Source organism: Toxorhynchites rutilus, chromosome 3, assembly GCF_029784135.1.
Source record: "Toxorhynchites rutilus septentrionalis strain SRP chromosome 3, ASM2978413v1, whole genome shotgun sequence".
NCBI lineage: Eukaryota > Metazoa > Arthropoda > Insecta > Diptera > Culicidae > Toxorhynchites > Toxorhynchites rutilus.
In genome coordinates this window covers 83,908,761-83,933,854 of record NC_073746.1, presented here as the reverse complement: position 1 = coordinate 83,933,854, position 25,094 = coordinate 83,908,761, and the positions used below count along the sequence as shown (strand labels likewise).

Sequence of the window (25,094 nt, the reverse complement as noted above, 5' to 3'; positions counted from 1 at the left end):
AAAACATAACATTCGTCGCGAAAGTAGATATTGCAAAGAATGTGATATGGGTTTATGCATTGACCCATGTTTTAGGATATATCATACAGAAAGTAATTTCTATATTGTTTCTTAAATTGATATAATTGACAAAATCCCTAAGTTGAGTTCAATGCTATGCTTAAAAATCTATTTAACACGTTGAGCCCAGCGTCATTGCGACATTGAGCTTTTTGGTAGGAAAGTGCTGACTGACTGGGATTGACAGTTATAAAATAATAAAATAAAAACATATATGGTTTTGTTTTCGGATGTTTTACAAAATTTGACTGCTTTCTAGTTGTATTGCTGACTATTTTCTATTAATCAAATAAGTATATTTGTGAACTGGGACCGACACTGATATTGTTTTTTTTTTCTTTATTATAGTGACTTTTAACACATTTCGGCTGGTTCGTCACTTTTACTTCCATTTTTGGAAGAATGTCGGGAGTGAGAATTGAACTCATGATCTCTGCGTGAGAGGTATGGATGTTACCACTACGCCAGATCGCCTCCACGCTGATATTGTGCAAACGCTCTTGATGCGCGCTGAATTGAAAACGGAGCAAGAAAAAATCGGCTTAACGTGTTAAAATAAAAAAATAAATGAATATTTTTATTTTATTTGCAATTATTATTTTGCCCCCATCCTATGAATGGTATCGAAACTCCGGGTACTACTTTACTTACTAGTCACTTGTCTGGCGCAACACAACGATCGACATGCAGATAACGCGCCGTACCTGCTAATGGATTTCTCCGAGACTGGGCCGCAGTGAAAAGATTAACATACCGACCCACCGTCGGAAGCGGCGGCCTCTCGCAAGCAAACCTGTGTTCCACCGATTGCCCGGTTTGTTTGAAACATAGGAGACGATCCTTTAGTTAGGTTTGTTAGGACGGCATACGATTACCTGGTACCTTACGGTCGGCGGCCAACTCAGATTGCTTGAGGCCGCCTCGGTTCCTCATCCTCGTTAGATGGGTACTGCGTCCCCATTACAGTGATCTCAGAATAAATTTTATTACGAAAAAATAAATTCACATTAAAAATCGCACTTCAGTGCCGTAATACGTATGTACCAATATTGCCAGTTTTCTTTTAAGTGAACGTGCTGCGTCAGCAATATGAATAGATAAATTTCATAAAACGTTATAAAAAATGCATTCTCTTACTCATTATTTTTTTGAAAAGGATTTTTTCCAACGCCGCTATTTTTCAAATTGCACTACCCACGAAAAATACGAACTGTTTGGATGGAAATGAACGTATAAGACAAATATGATCACTCTTCAGAAATCAGAATTAAATATACGGATACTTCCTAATAATAAAATTTGCGTATTATTCGACTATATCCTTTTTTCGGGTAAGTCACGCATTCGGGTAGATGTTACATTCTGGTAATTGTCGCATTCGGGTGAGTGTCAATTCGGGTAGATGTTCCATTTGGGTAGCTGTCGCATTCGGGTCTTTGTTACATTCGAGTGAGTGGAATTCGGGTGAATGTCTTTCGGGTGAGTGGGTTTCGGGTAAATATGACACAGTCATTAGTCGGATCGTTGAGTGGAATGCTGTCCATTTGCAGAATGGGATTGTAGAATCTTCTCTTCCCATTTAGAGCGTTGACCTGGCCCCAAAGGTGGGTTGGTTTTCATTTATGGATTCCAGGAAACCAATCTAACTGCTCAGTTTCGCATTCCTGTTCAGCCGCCGCTCCTGAATGTGCTGCGATTGGTATCTGTTCATGATCAGTCCAGTGCTTTGTTATTTGGATTGGTTTTAGTTTGCGGAATCGTAAATTCCATCGCTTCCATGATAGAAAAGAAAGAACGTTCGGAGAAGAACACACATCATGAAGTGCTCCCGAATACAGACGGTTTTTGCAGGTGAAAATGTGTATTAAAGTGGTCGAAAATTGTCGTGATATTTAGCGACAATCGTGTGCTTTCCGAGCGAAGTGTTTTTCGATTGCGAACAGCTCTGGAAAGTGGATAAAAGTGCGATTGGAGTTCGATAAAATACGCGCGATGAATAATAGATGAATGTTGTGAAACATGCGCTTTTCGAAATTTCGTTTCGTCGAGTGGTCCGATAGTTCAGATAGTTCACATCACTTACCCCAGTAAATCCTGATTATTACCTCTCCCCACTAACAACCATCCCTTCTATGATAATCGCTAGAGTGTCACGCTATAGAAGCGACCCTTCTGGCGGTGAATATCATACTAACATTCCTTCCCTTCCCCTGGTGACTGTAAGGACGTGGCCGGCGTCGTTATTGACTATTTAAAGCTCGAATCACCGAAGCTTGCACAATGAGAATAGTTTGTTACGAAGGTAGGACCACCCAAACTATTGTCTGTGTCCCGTCTAGAGCTCCAAGCTGCGATGTTAAAAGCGCGGTTAGTTGAAAACATCTACTCTGCTCTCACTTTGCCTACTACGGAGAGGTTCATTTGAACCGATTCGAGGACAAATGACTTCGTATTGGGTCCAGGAGAAGACAAAAGCAATCGAATACCGTTGGGTTCCTCCGGATTTAGAAACTTCTGATTATGCCTCGCAGTGGAAATGAGGACCAACTTTCAGCCAGAAAGCCGCTGGTTTGGAGGACTTGATTTTTTTTGTGTGATGAGTACTGGCCATAGCAGTTCCACGTATCCATTCTAAGGGCGATGTTGGGAGCATTTTTTCCGGTCTGGACTACTCCGGGTCAATGGCGATTCGATTTTAATCTAGAAACGTGAAACGTGTGGCAGCGTTATCCGCGTGTATTCGTTTTCAACAGAATTTCGCAAGATGGCTGTTCGGCAGTTCATAGCACGACGTGGATTTCCGTCAGGAAAATTCAACAATATTGCGATCAACTTTCTATGTGCTAACAACGAGTTTTGGGGCGAAATCAAGTCCATTAACCCGAACTGTACATTTTTCAATAACTATGATAATGATGATACTTGCAAACACAATCGCTGCGGCATTGCAATATTCATCATCCAACAAGCGCTTATTTGAACAGTTTGTGGCTCAATTATTATGCATAGGTAAGGAATCAACAAATATTGGATGTTTGGTGTATTGCACGTGTGGAAAGTTTTGTGGAAGTAGAAGCCTCAGTGGAAAAGATATAAAAACTAAATGGCTCTGATGATCGTCACCCAGTGACATCGATTGAGTCAACCAAATCTAACAAAACTTGTCGTTTCGAGATGAGACCATTGTTGAAAATATTCCTGGCATTTTGTCTGATAAATTTCGCGTTTACTTTCCCACGTCCCGATGATGATTCTGATGAAGACTCGAACGCGGCGAACAGAGGTCAAGATGACTCGTCGGACGAACATGATGATTCAGCAGAAGTAAGAAGAGTCAGCAGAGTAAACGTAGGGCGTGGCGAAGGCAGAAGACGGGGTCCCCAAAGAGGACATGAATCCGGGGAAAGTCATGAACATTCACATGGTGAAGAGTAATTTGTTTTCCAAAACTTCATATTTTATATTTTTTTTTATTCATTAGAAATACACCGAGGATTGCTCAGATTCCAATAATTCTGTTGATACGTACGATGAAGTCAGCAGATTTGTCAACTATTACCTCGGCCTACCATATTCAACGTGGACAGCATGCAAAAGTATAATGTATTCAGAACATTATGATAAATAGAATAAATTCACTATCATATTGAGATGTAAACAGAGTTCATTAAAAGAAGGTGGGAAAAACGAGAAATATGGTGAGTCTTGTTGGTGTAACTTGGTTGCGCAAGATGAAGGACGTTTCGGACACAATGAATACCATACACAGACTTCGACTATAATCCGTTCGCTTCACTCGTTAAAAGTTTCCCAAAGTTGCTAGCATATATTGAGCCATCGTCTGATTCTTTAAACAAATCTATATCGTCTTCTAAAATAGCCGCAGCAGTAAATACAATAAAATACTTGTTTGTTCAAAAATTCAACACTCCCTCGATCTCATCGTAAACATTCGTTTAAAAAAACAGCAGTATTTAGGATCATCGAAAATTGCTACGTAAAATGGCTTCGTTTCAAACAATTATATACAAACAACCGAACATTGGTGGCGTTTGGCATCACGTTAATTTGATTTCAGTTCATTCTTGTTTACGCTTTCGTAAGGCACGATATTTTGTTTTCTGTACTATGTGCAATTTCCGCCCTACCTATCTTCTAAAAAAAAACTGGTTCGTTCATATAAAAGGTATAAAAATACTTTACAATTCTCGTTCGGGTGATACTACCGAAAACAATACTTTTAAGGTTGCTAACATACAACGGTTTATCAAAATAAATAAATTTCGGTAGTTTTCGCTTTTGTTTTGTTCCCTACTTCCTCGAGAGAATGGTGGATTAGAAAAAAAAATTAAATAAAACAAACAAAAAAAAACGAACAAAGCATCTCGAACCTAACTTGCGGTTGTATTCGTTGGTGGGGCACCCGTAGAGTACCGCTACTAGATTAGTCGCGTCTGCTTCAAATAATGAATGAGCAACGTGTGGATGAATCTATATTGCGCGAGGGAAGGAATAATATTATCACGCTGCATACGAATCTGTCCGATTAACCGCGGTATGTCCAGGTCCTGTTCCATTTAAATTAGTTGTGAGAATAGTTATTAAAGTAATGGATGAGTGGATTTAAACTTCAAAAAAACCTTACCTGGTTGTGGTCCAGTGTGTACATGAGCAAATCAGCGATCAATGTGACTCCCGTTCGGCCGCCTCCTTCATTGCAGTGAATCAGAACCGGTGGGTTGGTGTTGTGGGACGGCGGAACTTCCGCTACCGATGCCAAGCGTACAGAATTGAGTTCCTCCAGGAATCCTGAAACGAGGAAACGGTGATCATGGCGTAAGTTTTTCGATGAGGTTATAGAACCACATTGTTGTGTGAAGTGTGTTTCAAATATGTGTACGGTGAAATATTGAACATTCATTGGAAGCTCTAGTTGGATATGAAGAGTGTAGCCAAATGAAATATTTTCACATAATCTGATTCACAAGGAGGGAATAAGATAATTCATTCTGATGTTGAAAAAATGCTGCAGCAAAAAAACTGGACATTTATCTTGTAAAGCTCGAGTAATTTGATATCTGGACCCACTCTTCATTTTACGGCAGGGCTACTAGTGGCTGGAACTGGAATGTTTTAACAATAGTTTGTTTTTAAATGTTTCCAATGTTACGTTTCATGGTATCCTGACAACATTCAATTTTGCCTGATTTTACTGAAATGATTCTGATTTGTCCTGATTGTACTTTATCGGAATAAAAATTATCCGTATTAGTTGCTGGGATCCTTGCCAAAGTTTTCATTATTGGAAATGACAACTGTCATAATGTCCTACATAAACAAACTCTCAGACTTATACTTCTCACTCTTCATTTCGTTTTTCATCTATCTATTCCGAAGCGGTTCACGTTAGGGGCTGTCCACATACCACGTGGACAGAAAAAGTACGCTTTTAGACTCCCCCTCCCCCTCCGTGGACAAGCGTGTACATTGACTATACCCCTCCCCTGTTGTCCACGTGGACATTCTTCCATATATTGTAATTGCAAAAAAAGGAAATAATTACATTGTGCCTATATTCAATTTTAAATTAATCTTATGTTACATTTGGAGGCGATCTGGCGTAGTGGTAACATCCAAGCCTCTCACGCTAAAGGTCACGAGTTCAATTCTCACTCCCGACATTCTTCCAAAAAATGGAAGTAAAAGTGACGAACCAGCCAAATGAGTTGATAGTCACTATAATGCAGATAATAAAAAAAAATAATAATATGTTACATTTGGTGTTTTTTTTAATGATAAAAAAAACAATTCAAGAAATAAACATGTTCTTTTTTTGTGAACAAATGAAGAGAAATAAAAAAAAGATTTATTTCGTCTCCGCAAATCACATATTCAAAAAATGAAGTAGGCAAAAGTTCGAAAGCTTCTAAACTGTATTTTATCCAGCTACAGTATCTCAACTTAACTGTTGTTGTCAGCGCAATACATAATCTTCACCGTCATCGTTTGAAGAATTTTCAGAGAAAGTTATTTGTATCGCGTGTCAGTTCGTTCCAAACTCTATTCATGTAGTATTTCTTATATATATATATATATATATATATATATATATATATATATATATATATATATATATATATATATATATATATATATATATATATATATATATATATATATATATATATATATATATATATATATATATATATATATATATATATATATATATATATATATGTGTGTGTGTGAAATCGTAGGCTTCAGGAAACGCTTTGTTAACTATATGAAATGGTGGGTTAAAATTACAAAAACCTAAATTTAGTTTTTTTTATCTTAAAACCATATCTGCTTTTCTAAAAAAACCATATCTGCTTTTCTAATGGTTTTAACGTGAAGATTGTTTCCAAAGCAAAAATAAGAACTGAAATTAGAAACATTCCTTCGGTGACTTCAAAGGACAGTAAAACTGCACAATCAAGCAAATATGTTTACAATTAAGCATGAAATGACATCTGAAGAAATTTGACAATAAAATCATTCTCCTGCAGATAATCTCCGAGAAAAAGTGTCTATCGAAAATAGTTTTTCTGAAGACTTCTGCAATTGTTTAGTGCAATTGAATATTGTTTTATTTGAAGCTGGTCGAGGTAATATTTAAGAATATGTGTCGAAAGCATTCAAATGAAGAAACAACCAATGGATTTAGGCATACTTCTTCAATAACTATGACTGCAAGATACTAGTGCATACATTGAAGCGAACATTAGAACAAAGAAAACAATATTTTCAATGTTTTATTCCATAAAGTGCATTGATAGGGTTTTCCTCTCAGCTGTGGTGCAAAATATGTAATCTAACCCCGGATTCAAAGCCCCTCTGAAAAAAAAAGAATGTCGTAATAACATGTGCTTATACAATCTTTCGATCGGTAGGATAAAGTGATCCTTAAAAAACTGATCTCCGGTGCCGAGCATACCTAACGTGGCTGTATCAAATAAAAAATCCAGAAATATTTGGGGAACGAGGGTACTACCCATCAGAAAAGGTGGACTGAATCTGCTTCCTTCAGAGCTGGTATTATAAAATTTGGATAGCACTCGTTTCGCTGAGTTCTTCTCAAATTATTTGGAAAATCCTAATGATATTCCGGTCATTTCATCATTTTATCGACATCCCACATATACTCTACAGATACAAATCTATCAGCAGTTCGCTATGTCAAATTTACCCTCACGTAGACCTGGATTTAGAACACAGAGTTCAGTTTATGCTCAAATATGAAGTAGCTTAGAAGTTGAAAACAAGGATCCTCCACTACCAATGGAAGCTTGGTCGCTCAATGTTTATTTGACTTTCATGCAGAATACATATTTCAATGAAGAAGTTCGATGATATGGAAAAATACTCGACATAACCATTTTATGGATAAATATGGAGTACCCAAAATGGTCGGAATATGCAGAAAAGATTCAATTTTTTTGAACAGATCTGAATATGTTAGAATAAAAATCTGTTTAACGTGTTCACGTGGACATTATCTGTACCCCCACCCTCCTCATCGTGGACATCCACAACCACGCGTTTGAGATCGTTCTTGTTCACCTGGCGGCTATTGTCCGGATCTTCGCTTCTGATCATCAGTCAGACGTTCTTCGAACCGTTTTATGATACCAGACACTGTGTGTCACGATGTGACAGATCTTTATTCTCGAAGTAGGGTAACACGGGGTTATTTGGTCATATGGGGTGATTTGGACCACCCCTTTATCTTAAAAATTACGGCTCAACTTGGATTTTTTATAATGTCATTTCCTTCTATTGTTGAACCGTATGTACCTAAAGTAAAAAAACTTTGGTAAAACTTCGCAAGTAGAAGTAGAGGGAAACGGTAGCATAAACACAGCAAGCACTTTGATCGTCAAAAATGTGAGTTTTCCGATAGTGGTTTTAAGGTTTTTCCCGTTAATTAAACAAACTTTTCGTGTATTGTGCAGTAAAGTTCTGTTCGCCTACAGAAGAGGAACAATTTGATGTAGCGAAACTGTAAGTTTGATAACAATAAATGAAATTAATTGAATTTTAATTTTTGCGAGTTGTGTGGGGTGACATGGACACGTTTCTGTGGGGTGTATGGTCCTACAGGTTTGAGACTTTGGTCTAATTGATTCCAGATGCCGCTGAATTACAAAAAGAGGATGGACAAACAACGTTGGAAGAAGAAGGAGCTTGAAAGAGCAACGCAGGCCATCGAGAAGGGATTTTCTTTGACCAAGCATCGAAAGTGTTTGAAAATGCTCAACCAACAGTGAAAAGATTCATGCAGAATTCAAGATGGTGTCAATCCAACTTTTCTGGTCTGGAATCTGGCCAAGACACCTGGTATCGATCCCAAAACATTGTTACTGATTGTAACATTATCCCAAAATACTTTACATAAACATAAGTATGTTTTTTCGATGAAACACACACTGGACCAAATCACCCCACAGACGGTCCGAATTAGAGATGGGCAAAACAGTTCACTTTGATGAACGGTTCAGTCACTAACCGTTCATCTAAATGAATCAGTTCTTTTGAACCGTGCTTTCGCTCTTTCGTTCGGCGGTATTAAGAACAACATAGAATATTAGCTGGCTATTCATTGATATCGTTGGATTGGATAGTGTACATTTTGAAATTTAGTGAGGAAAGATAAGGTGCTTCTTCTTTAAAAGTAGCAAACTGTATGTAAACTGTTATCGACCGACAAAAGTATATGTAATAATTTAATGCGAACAAAATTGTATTTTCATATTTACTGTTTGGACAACACACAGGTTCCATGTTAGACCATATGTATTTCAGAGAAAAAAAATCAGCGATTTTCATTAACAATCAATCATACAAACAATCACGATAACACGTACACGCAATAGGCCAAACAATGGATTGAAAACAACGAAAAAATTTTCTTCTCAACATACTCTCACTATGAGATTTTATGTTTACATAATTCATGAATCGCCCCAGCTTCCCCCAGATTTTTTTCTGATAATCAGGAAGTATTACGCGGAATTGAAAGAATACATGAAATTGAAAATATATAGCTTTGCCTTTAAAACTACGAGAATCTAATTTAATTTTCAACCCAAAATTGAGTATACATTAACAAAATAAAACCTGCGTTACTTGCATTTTGCTCATAAATGACAATATCGTTTTATTTTTCTTACAAGCGTTATATTTATCCCTTCCGTTCAGCACAAATCAGTTCAGCTGCATTCGTTCGTTCGCAAACAGTTCGCCCGCAAACACATCGTTCCCAAACAGTTCGTTCACAAACAGTTCACTCTCAATCAGTTCTTTCCCATACAGTTCGTTCACAAACAGTTCACTCTCAATCAGTTCTCTCTCAAACAGTTCACTCGCAAACGGTTCACTTGCAAACCGTTCACTTGCAAACCGTTCACGCGCAAACCATTCACTCGCAAACCGTTCTTTCGGAATCAGTTCGTGGGGAGAACTACCGTTCTTTGAAAAAGAACGACCGTTCGTTCACTCTTTTCGGCGAACTAGTTCTTTTGTACCGTTCGTGAACGGTTTGCCCATCTCTAGTCCGAATCACCCCGCATCAAATTTTAATGTCCAAAAATCATCTCTTTTATTTTATGATACATTTGGTAGATTGAAGCTTTATATAATGATTAAACATTATTTATTGAGAGAAAACAAGTGTAGCTCAGTATACAATGTAACATTTTTTATTTAGATCGTATTGGTTTTGGAAATATTAGACGATTTGCTTAGGTGGTCCAAATTCCCCCCTTTTCCTCTACTGGTGCAAAACTTTTTCGCGCACGCATTGTTCTTTCGTCGTTTCGAAAACTTTGAAAACCTGATGAAATCGACTCGCAAAGTGTAAATAATGACCATCAACTATTTCTATGCAAAATTTCAATTAATTTTACACAACGGATCAAAAGTTAGAGCAATTTGAGTGTGTGCGGATTTTAAACAGTACTCCCTTTATCCCTTACTGATAATTCAGGAAGACCTATAGAATGACTATGGGACTCACTTCCACGGATAATCAAGGTTCTAGTATAGTCTACGTCGAGACAACTAAGTCTCTTCGAAACGTTAGTGTCATTGAAGAAAAAGAAAACAACAGAATCAAAATAAACAGAACGTTACATACCTAGAAAATGACCCACATCCCGGGGGCAGTTTTGATCGCCCCATTCTCGATACGATATGTGCCAAACGGATCTGTAGCGACGGCTTTGTGTGTGGTACACCCGCAGCTTGGAGGTGGTGCAGCGATCCGTTTCCTGGGAAAATTCTCGCCACACTTGATACTGGAATGCAAAAATTCTTCATTATCTTTGCAGTGAATTTGAAGCTCATCATGAAACACGTACCTGTCCATACTCTAGGCAGCGCTCGCTAGTCTGCGGGATGTAGCTGAGTTCGGTGGAAAGTTGCACCAATAGATATACATCCGCCTCCCAGACGCACTGCCAGAAGGTGTTCGTAGTTACGGCATCGTTCGGACTTTCTGCCACTATGTAGAACCTCTGCTTGTTGCCAACCGTACTCTGGAATTATTTTCTCATGAATACAATGTTTTTAAAAGTACTGTCGTCAAGTTTTCCAAGTGTTACCGTTATATGGGACGCATTCACATAACCCATCCGATTATCTCTCATGGGCGTCAGTCGAACTCGGTTGTTATCGTATGGCAGGAAATTGGGATCAAAGTTTTTGTTTTTGTTCTCATCGGCCAGGGCGCAGTCGTATTTGGCGTTATCATTGCGCTTTGGTATCCGTTCGAACTCACAGTACAGCTGCGGATCCGCTAGTTTTGTTTCCAGCAGTGAAGACTTTGTTGAAAGGAGAATAAAACTGTAAGTCTCAGAAAACATAAAAAACGCCACTACTCACCAACTTCTCCTTGCTGATGTTGGCGGGCAGCGGTTGCTGCCGCGGCATTCCCGTAGACCATCGATGTTTCACGCCCTCGTTGATGGAACTGTTTGCGCTCCCACCGCTGGACGGCTTGGAACCAGATCCCCCTACCACGGTGGTGGCCTTATTTTTCCTATCCTTCTCCCGCCCTAGGGTGGCACTTTTCTGCTTGTCCGCCGAGTTCTTCGATCTCCCCCCTAGGATATCCCAAATTTTTCTCCGCTTCGTTTCCTTCACCGATGTGCTCGAGGTGCTGCTGGTGGACACGCTGACATTTTGACTTCCCGCGTGCGATGACAGGGCGGTTACCGAACTGATGCCAGAATCGTTGTGACCGCTTCCGTGTGCATTTTTATGGTTCATATTGCTGGTTCCGGTACTCGAGGAAAGATGAGCCACGGAATGCGTGGTGTCCATTGTGTAGTTGGAGTAGGCGGACGAGTCGAGTATATTGGTGGAGTGCGATCGATTCATGGCTTCCGGGGCGGATGGAACGGGTGTGGGCGGATTTGGCAGCGGCGGAGGCTGGTTGGAGGGAATCGTGAAAGTTTCCTTCGTCGTGATTGTGTGGTTTGTTGCTTCGGCTCGGGGTTGCGGTTGGGGAACTGAGCGCACATTACTCTCCGGAGAGGTGAAACGTGGAGACGGTTGAGCAACTGCCATTTGATGTTCTTGACCATTCCGGGTTATCCCTGGAGCGGATTGTACACTTGCAGTACGATTTCGTATTTCGCCCGACAATTCGTTCTCGTTCTTCCAAGGAAGTGGAACGTTTTCGTAGATAGGTTCTATGGACCCATTGATGTGTTGTGAGGAGCGATTGAGATGAGATTTTTGGTTGATGCCTATTGCCCCGTTATGAAACTGAGTCCCATCGGTGATCAGCAGATGTTCCACCTCCCTTGGCATGTAATAGATAAGATTCCCACCTTGGGTGGGTGGAAGCATTCCTGGTTTTGTAGGTTCGACAAAATTAAGATTCTCGTACGTTCCATGCGGTACAATGTTCTGCGAGTGGCGCAGCTGATGGGTCCCCGCGTATAATATCTGATTGTTTTGCGACATTTGCATGAGTTGAGCGTGGTGAGGATTCACCATTGGACGGGTTGAAACCAAATCAGGACTAGAACCGGACACGTGAAAGCCTCGATATCCCAGAAGGGCACGATGCGACGCTAAATCTGGAGTTGATGTCGAGCTTAAACGATTCGCGGGATATGAAGGGGGAGGTTTTACTAATCTCATCATTTTGAACCGATGCGTTAAACCATAATCGGAAGCATCCGAACAGTGCGGGCCGATTAGGTGGTGAGTGGTTGTGTGATGAGTGACGTCCGGGTATAACTGCTGATGGATGGTGGGTTGATGCTGGATCGATTGATTAAAGTAGGAAACATCGGGTTGGCTGCCGGTTATATTGTAATCTAAATGGCCTTGATCTTGAGCCAGCATTTGGGACGCAGATAGGTGCAAAAGATTTCCGTTGCTCAATCGAACATCGTTAGTGCTGTTTCGATACTTCTGTTGTATAGCAGTTTCGTAATCCGGAGCGGGTCGATATGTTGGAAGGAGCGCTTTAAGACGTTCTCGATCTTGACTAACATTATTATTGCTTAAATCTAGACATGACGAGCTTTGTGCTCGATTGATGAGCGATGCGTTCGAACCAGCTGGGTTGATAGCCCAGTTCGAACCGTGATTCGAATATTCCAATGGCACTGAAGTTGACGAGTTCAGGTTAATATCCAACGTAGACGCTTGCAGTGACGATCGTGACTGCATTACATTGGCATTGGCATTCATAAGACTATTATTGTTCAAGTTACCTACACTACCAATATTCGTGCTGGAAGCCATATGTGGCGAGTGTTGTGATTCCACTATCAACTTTGACCTCGATCCAGCATTATTCCACACGCTCGTATGATTCGCTAGCTCATTGCTGCTTTGCCAGTTCGCAGAACCCATTATCTGTCCCATCGCCAAAGGCGACATCTGGTATTGGGTTTCGTTCAACAAATCATCTCTACTATCATTCAAGTTCTCGTTCTGGAAAAGATTCAAATTCAACTGACTCGCTTGCGTCTGATTTTTCTCGTATCGGGCGAAAAATCGATGCTGCATCGCACAAAGTCTCCAAATATACGAACCGGTCGTCGAATCCGAAACCGTAAACCTAACATTCTCGTTCGGATCCGAACACTCTATGTTGAAGTATTTCTTGTGATTCAAAACGTTCTTGATATCACGCCACGGGTAGAATTTGTTTGCGTCACTAGCGACTATTATCCCAGATACCGAGATTCCCAGCGTAACGTCTGCTCCGTTCTCATCTTTGGCAGCGAATGTCTCCTGTCCATACCCATCCAACTGTTGGCACGCCGAAATGTACAGACTCTCCGCAGCCCCCTGAGTCACATTGTGTAACTCATAAGCTTGATGTATCACCTCCTCCGTCAGGGTTTCCAACAGATCCGCCCTGATCATCTCCAGTGGGAAAGATAGCAGCGTCTTCAAATAGTCGACCGTATGTCGATCCTGGTGGTTACCATACTCCGCCTGACGACTATAGTTCGCCAGAATGACCGCCTGCTTCGGATCGCAGTTAATTCTCCCCTCCACGACATCGTGCTTCAGCTGCAGAAAGTAGTAGTTCCTAGTGCCTTCGTCATTTATCAGACTCACCCCTGACAGGACGTAGTACATCACCCTCAAGTAGAGCACCTTCATGTTGGCGGAAAACTTCTCCAACTGTCGGCTGATCGGTCGATCCAGATCGACCCATCGCATATCGCCCGCCGTACTTCCCTTGACTTCGTACCGAAGCCCGAAGAACTCCGGCTGGCTGATTGATATCCGCTGGCACACATTCTCCAGACACTCTTGGCCGGTGCTCTCCGAGCTGAGTGTGCAGTCTATCTTCGAGGAGGAATCTGCAAGAAAGGAGACAATTATTGTATAACGAGGGACCAAACAAGATGTAAATATAAGTATGTACTTGATATCACTATTCAGGGATGTGTTTTTGTTCGAGAAGATAAGCGATAATTATTTTAAGACAATTCCTCTGCAGAGACATGGCAATGCTCTCATTATGCAGACACCGATAGCGAGACACAATGAGGGATGAGGTGAGATTGCGTTTGTTGTTTTCACAACGAATGGAATCATTTACGGAATTAGCACGCTACTATTTATAAAATATTAGATAATTATGCATTTCATCAGAGTAATTACGTCCGAAATAAGAATTTACAACTTTTGACATTGAATTGAATTCTTCATGGTCCAATAGATTCAGAATATTTCGATTAGGGACTGTCCACATGTCACGTGGACAGAAAAAGCACGAGTTCATACACCCCCCTCCCCCTCCGTGAACAAGCGTTTCTTATACTCTTCCCCTTTTGCCCACGTGGACAATTCTATTTTCAAGAAAATAACTGAATTGCGTTTGAATATCATTTCATTTCTATTTTCTGTTTTATGTTTTTTTTTGAAAAACAAAAAAAATTAAGGGTTGTTTTCGAACCATGCCTGAATAGTTGACGTAGGATTACTATAAGATATTTGATGATGTTCAATGAGTAAAGATATGATTGATGATGTTCAAAAAATGAAGTAGTCACGGGCCGAGGTTATGTTACTTGTAATGTTTTATGAGTATGTTTTGCCCAATGCCATAGTAGTGATTTGTTCTTTATTCTTTGACCTCTTAAACATTATCCGGGAAGTTTTTTGTATCGCTCTTCAGTTCCTTTCGAATTCCATTTATGTTGTCTTCGGCTAGCTTTTGTGCATAAAAATGCTATAATTGTTTCTGACAATGGGTGTAAATCCTGCATATCAAAGTTGTTTAGTTATTTCGTTATGAATTTACGAAATGGTCTGCAGGGAATTGCTTCACACTCGTTTGCGTGAAGCTCCCGTTTTTCCAGCATTCCAATATCAGATCCCACGATCGCAAAGCACAATTTCTTTTAACTCACTCTAGTCGATAATCTAAAAATGCTACAATAAGTGTATTCGATAGCTTCGCCCACATGTTTGTCGAGCCGTTCTACATTGTAACTCTCAAACAAACTGCATCACGCACATTCTCTGCAAGGAATTCAATTTCCCAACAGCATTGCTGACTCGAAGAGTCACGATGATATGATTGCAATAGTAAAATTGTCATCACGCTGTTCAAGTTATGCAAAAGTTTCGTAATGTGATGTAATTTTGGATCGTTCAACGCCCAAGTTGCCGCTTAATCTCAAAGTCGTCAATCAGTGGCCAATTCAGAGCCCATCCGCAGATTCATCACCCCATAAGTGAAATTGATGATGTTTGCTATTTGGTATCGCCTTAGCAACTATGATACAACCCACCTCTACAGAACACAAAGGCTGGATACTGTACCAATGATCTTCCTGTGTAATTGCTTGGGAAATATTTGGTTGGTCGGAAAGCTCGCCGGTTTCAAGGAAAAACTTAATTATATATATTTTCTACAATCATTCATCAAAAAACTATCATTGCGTTTTCTAAACTATCCGAAGAGTCGCAGTTCTTGCGCTTGAAAGAATTGGGCAGTGGTCGGAATCTGGGTCATGCGGATAGAATCAATAGAATTGGTTGTCAAAAAGAATCAAATAGAAATGCCAAAAGATATCCAATAATCAGGAGGGGAAAAAGTGTTTTCTTATAAAAAGTTATTTTCTTATAATAATCCACTACATAGAGAAAGTATTGTTATTAACACGTTAAGCCCCGATTTTTTCTTGCTGCGCTTTCCATTTAACGCGCATTAAGAGCACTTGCACAATATCAGTGTCGGTCCCAGTGCCCAAAAATATTTATTGTATAAATAGAAAATAGTCAACAATTCGACTAGGAAGTAGTCACATTTTGTAAAACATCCAAAAACAAACCGTTTTATTATATCCCAACTGTCAGTCCCAGTCAGTCAGCACTTTCCTACCCAAAAGCTCAACGTCGGCCCCTAGGGACCGACGCTGGGCTTAACGTGTTAAAGGCAAAAATAATCGAATTAAATAAAATGAATGATCTACATTTTTTAGTCAATCAATGCTAGCCTTGAAATGATAATAGCACAATAGACATTTTAATAGATACTGAAATTTCAGTATTACTGACTTCTAAACATCTCTAAACTTAATTGCAATACAATTTTACTTCCAGTCAAATGTTTTTTTATGGTTTTTTATGATTATGAACACTAGGATTATATTATTTGAACTATTTTCTTCCATTGAAACAACTTAAAAATATAAGTTTCTATAGCAGAAACGTTTGACAGCATCGGAAAAACAGACAATACAGAGAAAAAAGTTGCGAGAATTTTATTTTCAAGGAAAATACACTTGAAAAATAAATTCAATTGAGTCCGCATGACCCATGTCTGGATAAGTAATAATCTGAAAGTGCTATATCCTGTGAACACTGTGTGTGGAAAAGCGCATTCCAGGCAAATTCCAAAATTGTTTACCGAAATGTCAAAGAGACATGAGGTCGCACGTTACTCCAACACCGCCAGACACAGAGCATGACTCTCTTCGAGAAAAGCCCGGCTTTGCGAGTAGCTGTTGGTTTTTGTCAATTTTGCCAAAATTTTTCCATTCAAAATTATTGTCACGATTTGCAATAAGAATGGCAAACGGAAGCTGAATAGGAACCCGCAACTAAGAAAACAGAGTTCAAACCTGTTATTGGTATGTTCAGTGCATACCAATTAACAAATGAAAACGGGCTAAGATTCATCGATTACGCCACCTCTAAGAATATGGCCGTACGCAGTATCTTCTTCCAACACAAATTCATCCACCAATACACCTGGACGTCACCCAATCAAACAGAATCTCAGATCGACCATGTTCTAATAGACGGCCGGCATTTCTCGGACATAACTGAACACACCTTTATCTTTGCTGTTAATATAATACTGCGTATTCCATTATCTTGAAAAATCCAATTTGACCGCCGCTATAAAATGGCCTTGGTTTAGTCCTACGTCTCTCCGGTTATGTCCCCGACGTTACCCACCCGTCTTCTTCCCAATTCAATCAATCAATTTTCGTGAATTCGAGCATTGTTTCCGGGTTACAAGTGGCGTCAAAGTGCAGCGCATTTCAAGCCGGATATGAAAAAGGTATTTTTCAGCGGTGCGAGCTGCGTTCTTTGAGAGGGTGGAAAATTTGTTCTGCAGCGATTGTTGTCGACACCGTCACTCTACCACGCATACGATTCGGTTCGGATTTCGTAGTCGTACGTTAAAAAAGCGATCATGTCTAGGACATCACCATTCTTTATTTTTACTTTTGCGGGCTGCGACACTATGATTTACACGTGTTTGTGGCCCCTCTGGAAAAAAGCTGAATACCACTGATCTAAAGGCAAAAACAAACAACATATACTGAAAAACCTACAGAGGTTCAATCTAGAAAAATACATTTTTTTAGTGTCATAAACTTTCTATTTACTGCAATAATCAAAATTCTAATTGGCGGATTTTTTTTCCAGTTTGGTGACGAAATTTCCCGATATTCTCTTATTTTCAAATTTTTTCAAGGTAGTCGACACCCTGTGCTAATCTCAACCCTTGCCGAACGTCTTCTTCCGGTTTTTTTTCTGTCATCCAACGAGGAAGTCTCACGGTATCAAAGTCCCGTTTCAATCAAAGATTTTTCAAACTTATTAAAATAGCGCCTGGGTGCAGACCTTCCAAAAACTCTTTTATCACCACAGCACGGAACTCTTTCATCGTTGATAAACAATGGACACTGAATGAAAATAATCGAACAGATCCATCAATGGATTGTATAAACTTAGTGCAAGATTACACCAATCCAAAGACAGCGTATGCGTTGCTGCTTTACCTCCACAGCGAGGCAAACAAGTGCATGGAATATATTGGACACGGTGTAGAATGTACACTAGGGTGCCAATGAATGTATGGGGAAAAATCGACCCTAAAATTCAAAAAGTTACCCTATACAAAATGTTTACCACCTCGAAAACAAAACACCCTATGCCAAATATCAGCTCAATCGAACTTAAGGGAGAGTGGCGTAAAGCGGTCAAGTTTGAGTTTTTTGAAAATCGAAAAATCCCCCAAGGAGGTTAAAGAAATCGGGGTTTTCAAAAAAAAAAAATTTATGCAAAATGTCTTGAAATTGCATGGAACGTCGAGAATTAGTGTCATATCGAAAAAATTTTTTTTATCAAAAATCGACACTCTGGGACTTTTTTGGAATACGAGACGAAACATATGGTTTTAAGTTTTTTTTAAACTGAAAAATCACCGAAAATCGGGGTTCTCAAATTTTTTTTTAAGCCAAATGTTTTAAAATTGCGTGACACATCGAGATTTACAGTTATCTAAGAACAATTGTTAAAAATCGACTTTTCAGACTGGAGAATGACCAAGTGCCAAAAAAAAAAATTTTTACAATTTTTTTTCGAGATAACAGTAAATCTTGACGAGTAATGTAAATTTTAAGACATTTGGTACCAACAATTTTTTTTGAAAACTCCGATTTCGGTGAATCGAGATAATATAATATAAGATAATCGAGATAATTATTTTTATTGGCACTTACTACTATATGTTTCGTCTCGTACTCCGAAAAAGTTCCAGAGTGTCGATTTCTGATAAAATTTTTTTTATCGAGATGACACTAATTCTCGACGTTTCATGTAATTTTAAGACATTTGGAATTTTTTTTCGAAACCCCCGAAACTCCCCAAGGGGGGAGCTTGGGTGATTTTTCGATTTTCAAAAAACTCAAACTTTGACCGCTTTATGCCACTCTCCCTTAAGTCCGATTGAGCTAATACAGGTCGGACTTGATTATCTGGGGTTCGATTATCAGGAATTTTAGGCTCCATTATCCGGAGTATTTTATTTTTGATTTTCGGAAATTTTGAATAATTTGTATAATAATTCTAAACTGAATAGCTAATATGGGTATCAAAAGAAAGGGCTCGATTAGTAGAACACAGTTATTTATGAAAAATGCAAATCCAAAATGGCTGCCACTACAAAATGGCGGATTGCATATTTTCTCAGAACTCCATCAATATGGGTATCAAATGAAAGGGCTTGACTAGTAGAACACAGTTATTTATGAAAAATTAAAATCCAAGATGGCGGCCACTACAAAATGGCGGATTTCATATTTTCTCAGAACTCCATCAAAATTGGTATCAAATGAAAGGGCTCGACTAGTAGAACACAGTTATTTATGAAAAATGCAAATCCAAAATGGCCGCAACCGCAAGATGGCCCCATATATATTTTTTTCACAACCCCATCAATATAGGTATCAAATGAAAGAGCTTGACTAGTAGAATACAGTTATTAATGAAAAATGCAAATCTAAGATGGCGGCCACTACAAAATGGCGGATTACCTGTTTTCTCAGAACCCCATAAATATGGGTATCAAATGAAAAGGCTTGACTAGTAGAACACATTTATTTATAAAAAATGCCCAAAAATGTATCAAAATAAAGTTCTCGACTAGTAGAACATAGCAGATAAATCCAATTTCTAGATGGCCGCAGTCCCCAAACAACTAATTACTTTTTGAATGGTTTCATTCAGCTTGACCTGTTTCTATGTATGTTTGAATGTTTGTTGGGTTGTCCCACATTAATAGAAAATTGACCCTGTTCCTGTTGAATGATTGATCTGAAATTTGGAACATACATTTAATTCTACTGTCACTAACTGCGTATTCCATGAACCAGAAAAATTCAATTCAAAGGTCGAACTCGATTATATACAGACTCGATTATATGTGATTCGATTATATACAATTTTGGACTCGATTATATTCAGTTTGGAAAAAAATATTTTTTATATTTCAAATATGGCTTATTTCATGAAGAAATATAACCTTTCAACGTTAAGGTGAAGTTCAAGTGGCTATTACATGTACAGTGATTGTGGAGGCGATCTGGCGTAGAGGTAACATCCATACCTCTCACGCAGAGATCACGAGTTCAATTCTCACTCCCGACATTCTTCCAAAAATGGAAGTAAAAGTGACGAACCAACCGAAAATGTGTTGAAAGTCACTATAACACTAAATCACTCTTCGTGATTGACCTGGATCAGCAAAACGGCACAAAGAACACACTGAATGGCGCTTGGGGCCATGTTAAAATATATTTTATCCGTATATAAACTTCATTTTAATCCTTGATTTTATTTCTTCTAAAATCTTACGTTGAATCACACGCGTGAAAAAGGTTTCACTGTATACGGCATCTATTTTTGTGCTGTGTTCTACATTAGTAAGTAAAAAATAAGAACATACCAACTAATGGAACATTTGATTATCGTGTCCGTTCTGTTTAATCTCGATTCCACAATTAGCATATAGCGAATTAGATTCCAAACATGAAACAATCCAAGTCATTTGAATTAACAGAAACGTAAATACCTAAATAAATAAATAAATCTATTTGTATGCATCTCACTCGCATGATTATATACATATAACGTACTGATTAATCATCGATAATATCATAAATCTTATTGACTGACTCATACGATTATCCAGAAAAAAATTAACTGCGTCGAATGTAAATATACAGGCCACTACTATCTCCCCTCCAAATGGCGCTACGATAATTTTTTTGCTTCTTCTATCACAAATTCCTGAATACAAATTCGTGCCAGAACTCGGTCAATGCCGTTTCGTTTCGTATGGATCACTTACTCAAAGGTATCACCGTAAGTTGGAGCATTTTCGCCGACCACTTGCGATATGTAATAGTTTCTCACGATACAGACTACGTTTCGCAGCACAAACTAGCGCGCACACCTTTACGAATTCATTGGCGATTATTAATACTGCGTGCTTTTGCTTCCGACTGGGCTTCGCCAATGGGGCTGAAATTAGCCGCTGAATTACAAAAAAACTTATCACAGAGCTCAGGACGAGCAGTGTTCGTTATTCACGAAAAAAAAAACCTGAGTGAGTAATCACTCGTGTACTGCAAGCACGTAGGGTAAACGTTTTGCCATTTTACAATCGCACACAAAATATATATTCCATCCTAACGCCTAACGCCTTTATTATGCTCTAATGTACACGCAACGCCCCCGATTGGATAACACTGCCGGGATTGACGCACATTCCACAAGCCGTTGTGTTTTGTCGGTGGTTCGCGTTCGTTGTAACGGGGTTGAATCTACACGAGTTTTATCCTTATCAGTTTTGACAACAAAAAATATTTGCCGTGATAGATATGATTTGAGATTTGAAGCTCGTTCGCGATGCCGCGGGATGTACACACAAATGAAAACAGAACGACGACGATTCACAAGCTGGGCGCGCAACCGAGGGAATTCCAGATCGCTTGTGTGGGTGGCGGTTTACGATGATTATTAACCAGGTAAGGGTTGCTGCCTACTCGCGCGGCCTATGAGTCGGGGAATGGCGTCGACGTCGATGATTACTAATTTTGCGCGCCGATGGAGTCCACTGGGAACGCGTACACAGATAAATAACAATGTGTGATTGCTGTCCATGCGACCGACGAGATGAGACGGTGATTGACTCGCTTGGAGAATTGAATGATCGTGATGAGAGTGTATATCTATTGAGATATTTCTTCTCGCTTTTAGAATACTTCGGAGGGATTGGTTATCTTAATTTATTCAGACAAATTTGTCTTGTTGACATCAAGTGTAACGAGATTGAAATAATGTCAAATTTGAACACACAAACACGTACAACACGAACTTGTCACAGAACGATTTGTCCAAATTTGAATATGCACGCATTAGAGCTTCAACAACATTAGCATGTGATGTTAGAAACAAGGACACACAAAGCGGAATGAAATGAGTCGACACCTTTCAGTGTCATTCGAAGCGCAAACCAAGCGAATTCAAACCATTGTTCCGTTCTATCGTATTCATATGTCACATTTTATCTGTAGGGGAACAGGTTGAGAAGAAATTCGATTGTATTTTTGGAAACTTATGTTTTCCACAAGAAAACAAACACGGTTTTTGCAGTTCAATATGCTGTTTTTAAAATTAATCGTTCAAATGTTTCACAAAAATTGTTTAATAGTACATAAACAAATAAGTACAGATCGACATATTGAACAATTCTTGCGATGCGGATGAAATGAACATATGGTGGGGGTTCAGTTTATCGCATTACATTTTCCACTTTTGACATGTCATCAATGATATAGGGTGGTTCAAATATCATAAAATAACCTTTAGTAGATATGTACTAATCAACAAAAAATGTGTAATTCGACAGGTAACTATTCTGAACAACCGCATATTCATCTACGGCCCACTATCCATCTTACCCACCGTTCCCCTAAGTGATTTAGAGATGGATCGTGAATAGTCTTTTTGAACTTAGACCTGACCGCCTCATTTGATTTGAACACTGCATTCAGGAGAAACTTTTCAGTTCAGCGCAGTAGAAAAAGGCTCTAGTTGCATTTGGACCCGACAATGAGAAAAATTGTCATCACGATTCGTCAGATGCTGATTGTTTCGCTCGATACAGAGAAAGTCTACTAGCTCTCTATCGACCAAATGGCCGAGAGTTAGTTGATAGTCGGGTGACCGATGAATCGTGAATGAGTTATCGTTTGTGACATATTAGGCTGTCAAAAAAGTCCTGCGGTATTTCCGCGAGGTGTCGTTGTAAGCGCGTAGTTCTAGTTGTATTCATTGTATCGAGTTGGAAAGGTATTTTTGCGCGCTATAATATAGTCCTTGACAGTGTTTTGTTTGGTTAAGTCGTTCGTGAGTTATAGTGTCGCAAATATAGAGCAAAATAAAGAGAAAATCCGACATATTTTACAGTACTACTATGACAAAGGCAAAAATGCATCTCAAGCTGCCAATAAAATTTGTGCAGTGTATGGACCCGATACAGTTTCCATTTCCACCGCACAACGATGGTTTCAACGTTTTCGTTCTGGTGTAGAGGTCGTCGAAGATGCACCACGCTCCGGAAGGCCTGTCGTCGAAAATTGCGACAAAATCGCTGAATTAGCCGAGAAAGACCGGCATAGTAGCAGCCGTAGCATCGGCCAAGAGCTGGGAATAAGTCATCAAACCGTTATTAACCATTTGAAGAAGCTTGGATTCACAAAGAAGCTCGATGTATGGGTGCCACACACGTTGACGCAAAAAAACATCTTTGACCGTATCGACGCATGTGAATCGCTGCTGAATCGCAACAAAATCGACCCGTTTCTAAAGCGGATGGTGACTGGCGATGAAAAATGGGTCACTTACGACAACGTGAAGCGCAAACGGTCGTGGTCGAAGCCCGCTGAAGCGGCTCAGACGGTGGCCAAGCCCTCTTTAACGGCCAGGAAGATTCTGCTGTGTGTTTGGTGGGATTGTCAAGGAATAATCTATTATGAGCTGCTTCCCTATGGCCAAACGCTCAATTCGGACCTGTACTGCCAACAACTGGACCGCTTGAAGGTAGCACTCATGAAGAAGTGGCCATCTTTGATAAACAGAGACCGCATTGTCTTCCATCAGGACAACGCCAGGCCACACACTTCTTTGGTGACGCGCCAGAAGCTCCGGGAGCTCGGATGGGAGGTTCTTTTGCATCCGCCGTATGGTCCGGACCTTGCACCAAGTGACTACCACCTGTTTTTGTCCATGGCGAACGAGCTAGGTAGTCAGAAGTTAGCCACAAAGAAGGCCTGTGAATATTGTCTATCCGAGTTTTTTGCCAATAAGGAAGCGAGCTTATATAACAGGGGTATTATGAAGTTGGCATCTCGTTGGGAACAAGTCATCGAACAAAACGGCGCATATTTGACTTAAAACAGATGATTGTAACTTATTTTATGAACAAATGAAAATTCAAAAAAAAAAACCGTAGGACTTTTTTGACAGCCTATTATATAAAAATGGCTTTCTGTCTGTCTGTCTGATTCTTATGGACTCGAAAACTACTGAACCGATCGACATGAAAATTGGTATGTAGGGGTTTTTGGGGCCGGCGAAGGTTTCCGTGATAGTTTGAGACCCCTCCCCCCTCTTTGAGGGGGGACTGCCATACAAATGAAACACAAATTTCTGCATTGCTCGAGAATTGATCAAGCAAATGAAACCAAATTAGGCATATAGTGGTTTTGGGGTGCAATAAAGGTTTCTATGGTGGTTAGACACTCTTCCCCCATCTTTAAGGGGGGGCTGCCATACAAATGAAACACAAATTTCAACATTACTCGAGAATTAATCAAGCAAATGAAACCAAATTAGGCATATGGAGGTTTTTGGGTGCAATGAATGTTCCTAGGGTGGTAAGATACTCCTCCCCCTTTTTAAAGGGGGAGGCTGCCATACAAATGAAACACAAATTTCTGCATTGCTTGAGAATTAATCAAACTAATGAAATCAAAATAGGCATATGGAGGTTTTGGGGTGCAATAAATGTTTCTATGGTGGTTAGACACTCCTCCCCCCTCTTTAAGGGAGGGCTGCCATACAAATGAAACACAAATTTCTGCATAACTCGAGAATTAATCAAGAAAATGAAACCAAATTTGGCATTCGAAGGTTTTAGGGGACAAGAAACGTTTCTATGGTAAATAGACACTCCTCCCTTCTCTCTGAAGGGAGGTGGGGGACTGCCATACAAATGAAGCATACATTTCTGCATGATTCAAGAACTAATTAAGCAAACGGAACCAAATTTGGCATGTGGAGGTTCTAGGGGGCAAGAAACATTTATAGGGTGGTTCAACACTCCTCCCATCTTTCTAGGAAGGGAGGGGGGTCTGCCATGGAAATGAAACACAAATTTCTGCATAACTCGAGAATTAATCAAGAAAAAGTAGCCAAATTTAGCATGTGAAGGTTTTAGGGGGCACGAAACGTTTCTATGATGAATACATTCCTCCCCCCTCTCTAAGGGGGGCTGCCATACTAATGAAATATAAACTTCTACATAACTCGAGAACTAATCAAGCACAATTTGGGATGTGAGGGTTTTTTTTTGGTATAAGAAATGTTTCTATGATGGTATGACACCTCTCCTTCCTCTGAGATGGAGAGGAGGT

The 25,094-nt window shown here is 39.6% G+C and overlaps 1 protein-coding gene and 1 long non-coding RNA gene across 3 annotated transcripts in view; one reads left to right on the top strand and one right to left on the bottom strand.

Moving 5' to 3' along the window:
- Positions 1-3,190: 3,190 nt before the first annotated feature.
- LOC129777887 (uncharacterized) lies at positions 3,191-3,710 on the top strand. Its single transcript, XR_008743315.1, has 2 exons — positions 3,191-3,484; positions 3,542-3,710. It is a non-coding gene; the product is annotated as an uncharacterized LOC129777887 (long non-coding RNA).
- A 121-nt stretch (positions 3,711-3,831) lies between these two features.
- LOC129777885 (tyrosine-protein phosphatase non-receptor type 14) overlaps positions 3,832-25,094 on the bottom strand; it is a 38,829-nt gene continuing 17,566 nt past the window's right edge. Inside the window, exons 1-7 of one of the 2 annotated variants that reach the window (XM_055784458.1) lie at positions 20,744-21,433; positions 10,987-13,943; positions 10,707-10,925; positions 10,464-10,640; positions 10,241-10,400; positions 4,706-4,869; positions 3,832-4,628 (exon numbers count right to left, since the gene is read on the bottom strand). In XM_055784458.1, the coding sequence (XP_055640433.1) occupies positions 4,500-4,628; positions 4,706-4,869; positions 10,241-10,400; positions 10,464-10,640; positions 10,707-10,925; positions 10,987-13,943; positions 20,744-20,771 (3,834 nt within the window). In that variant the 5' untranslated portion in view covers positions 20,772-21,433 and the 3' untranslated portion in view covers positions 3,832-4,499. Of the gene's footprint in view, positions 4,629-4,705; positions 4,870-10,240; positions 10,401-10,463; positions 10,641-10,706; positions 10,926-10,986; positions 13,944-20,743; positions 21,434-25,094 lie in introns of those variants that run through there. The other variant, XM_055784457.1, reaches the window with a different exon arrangement.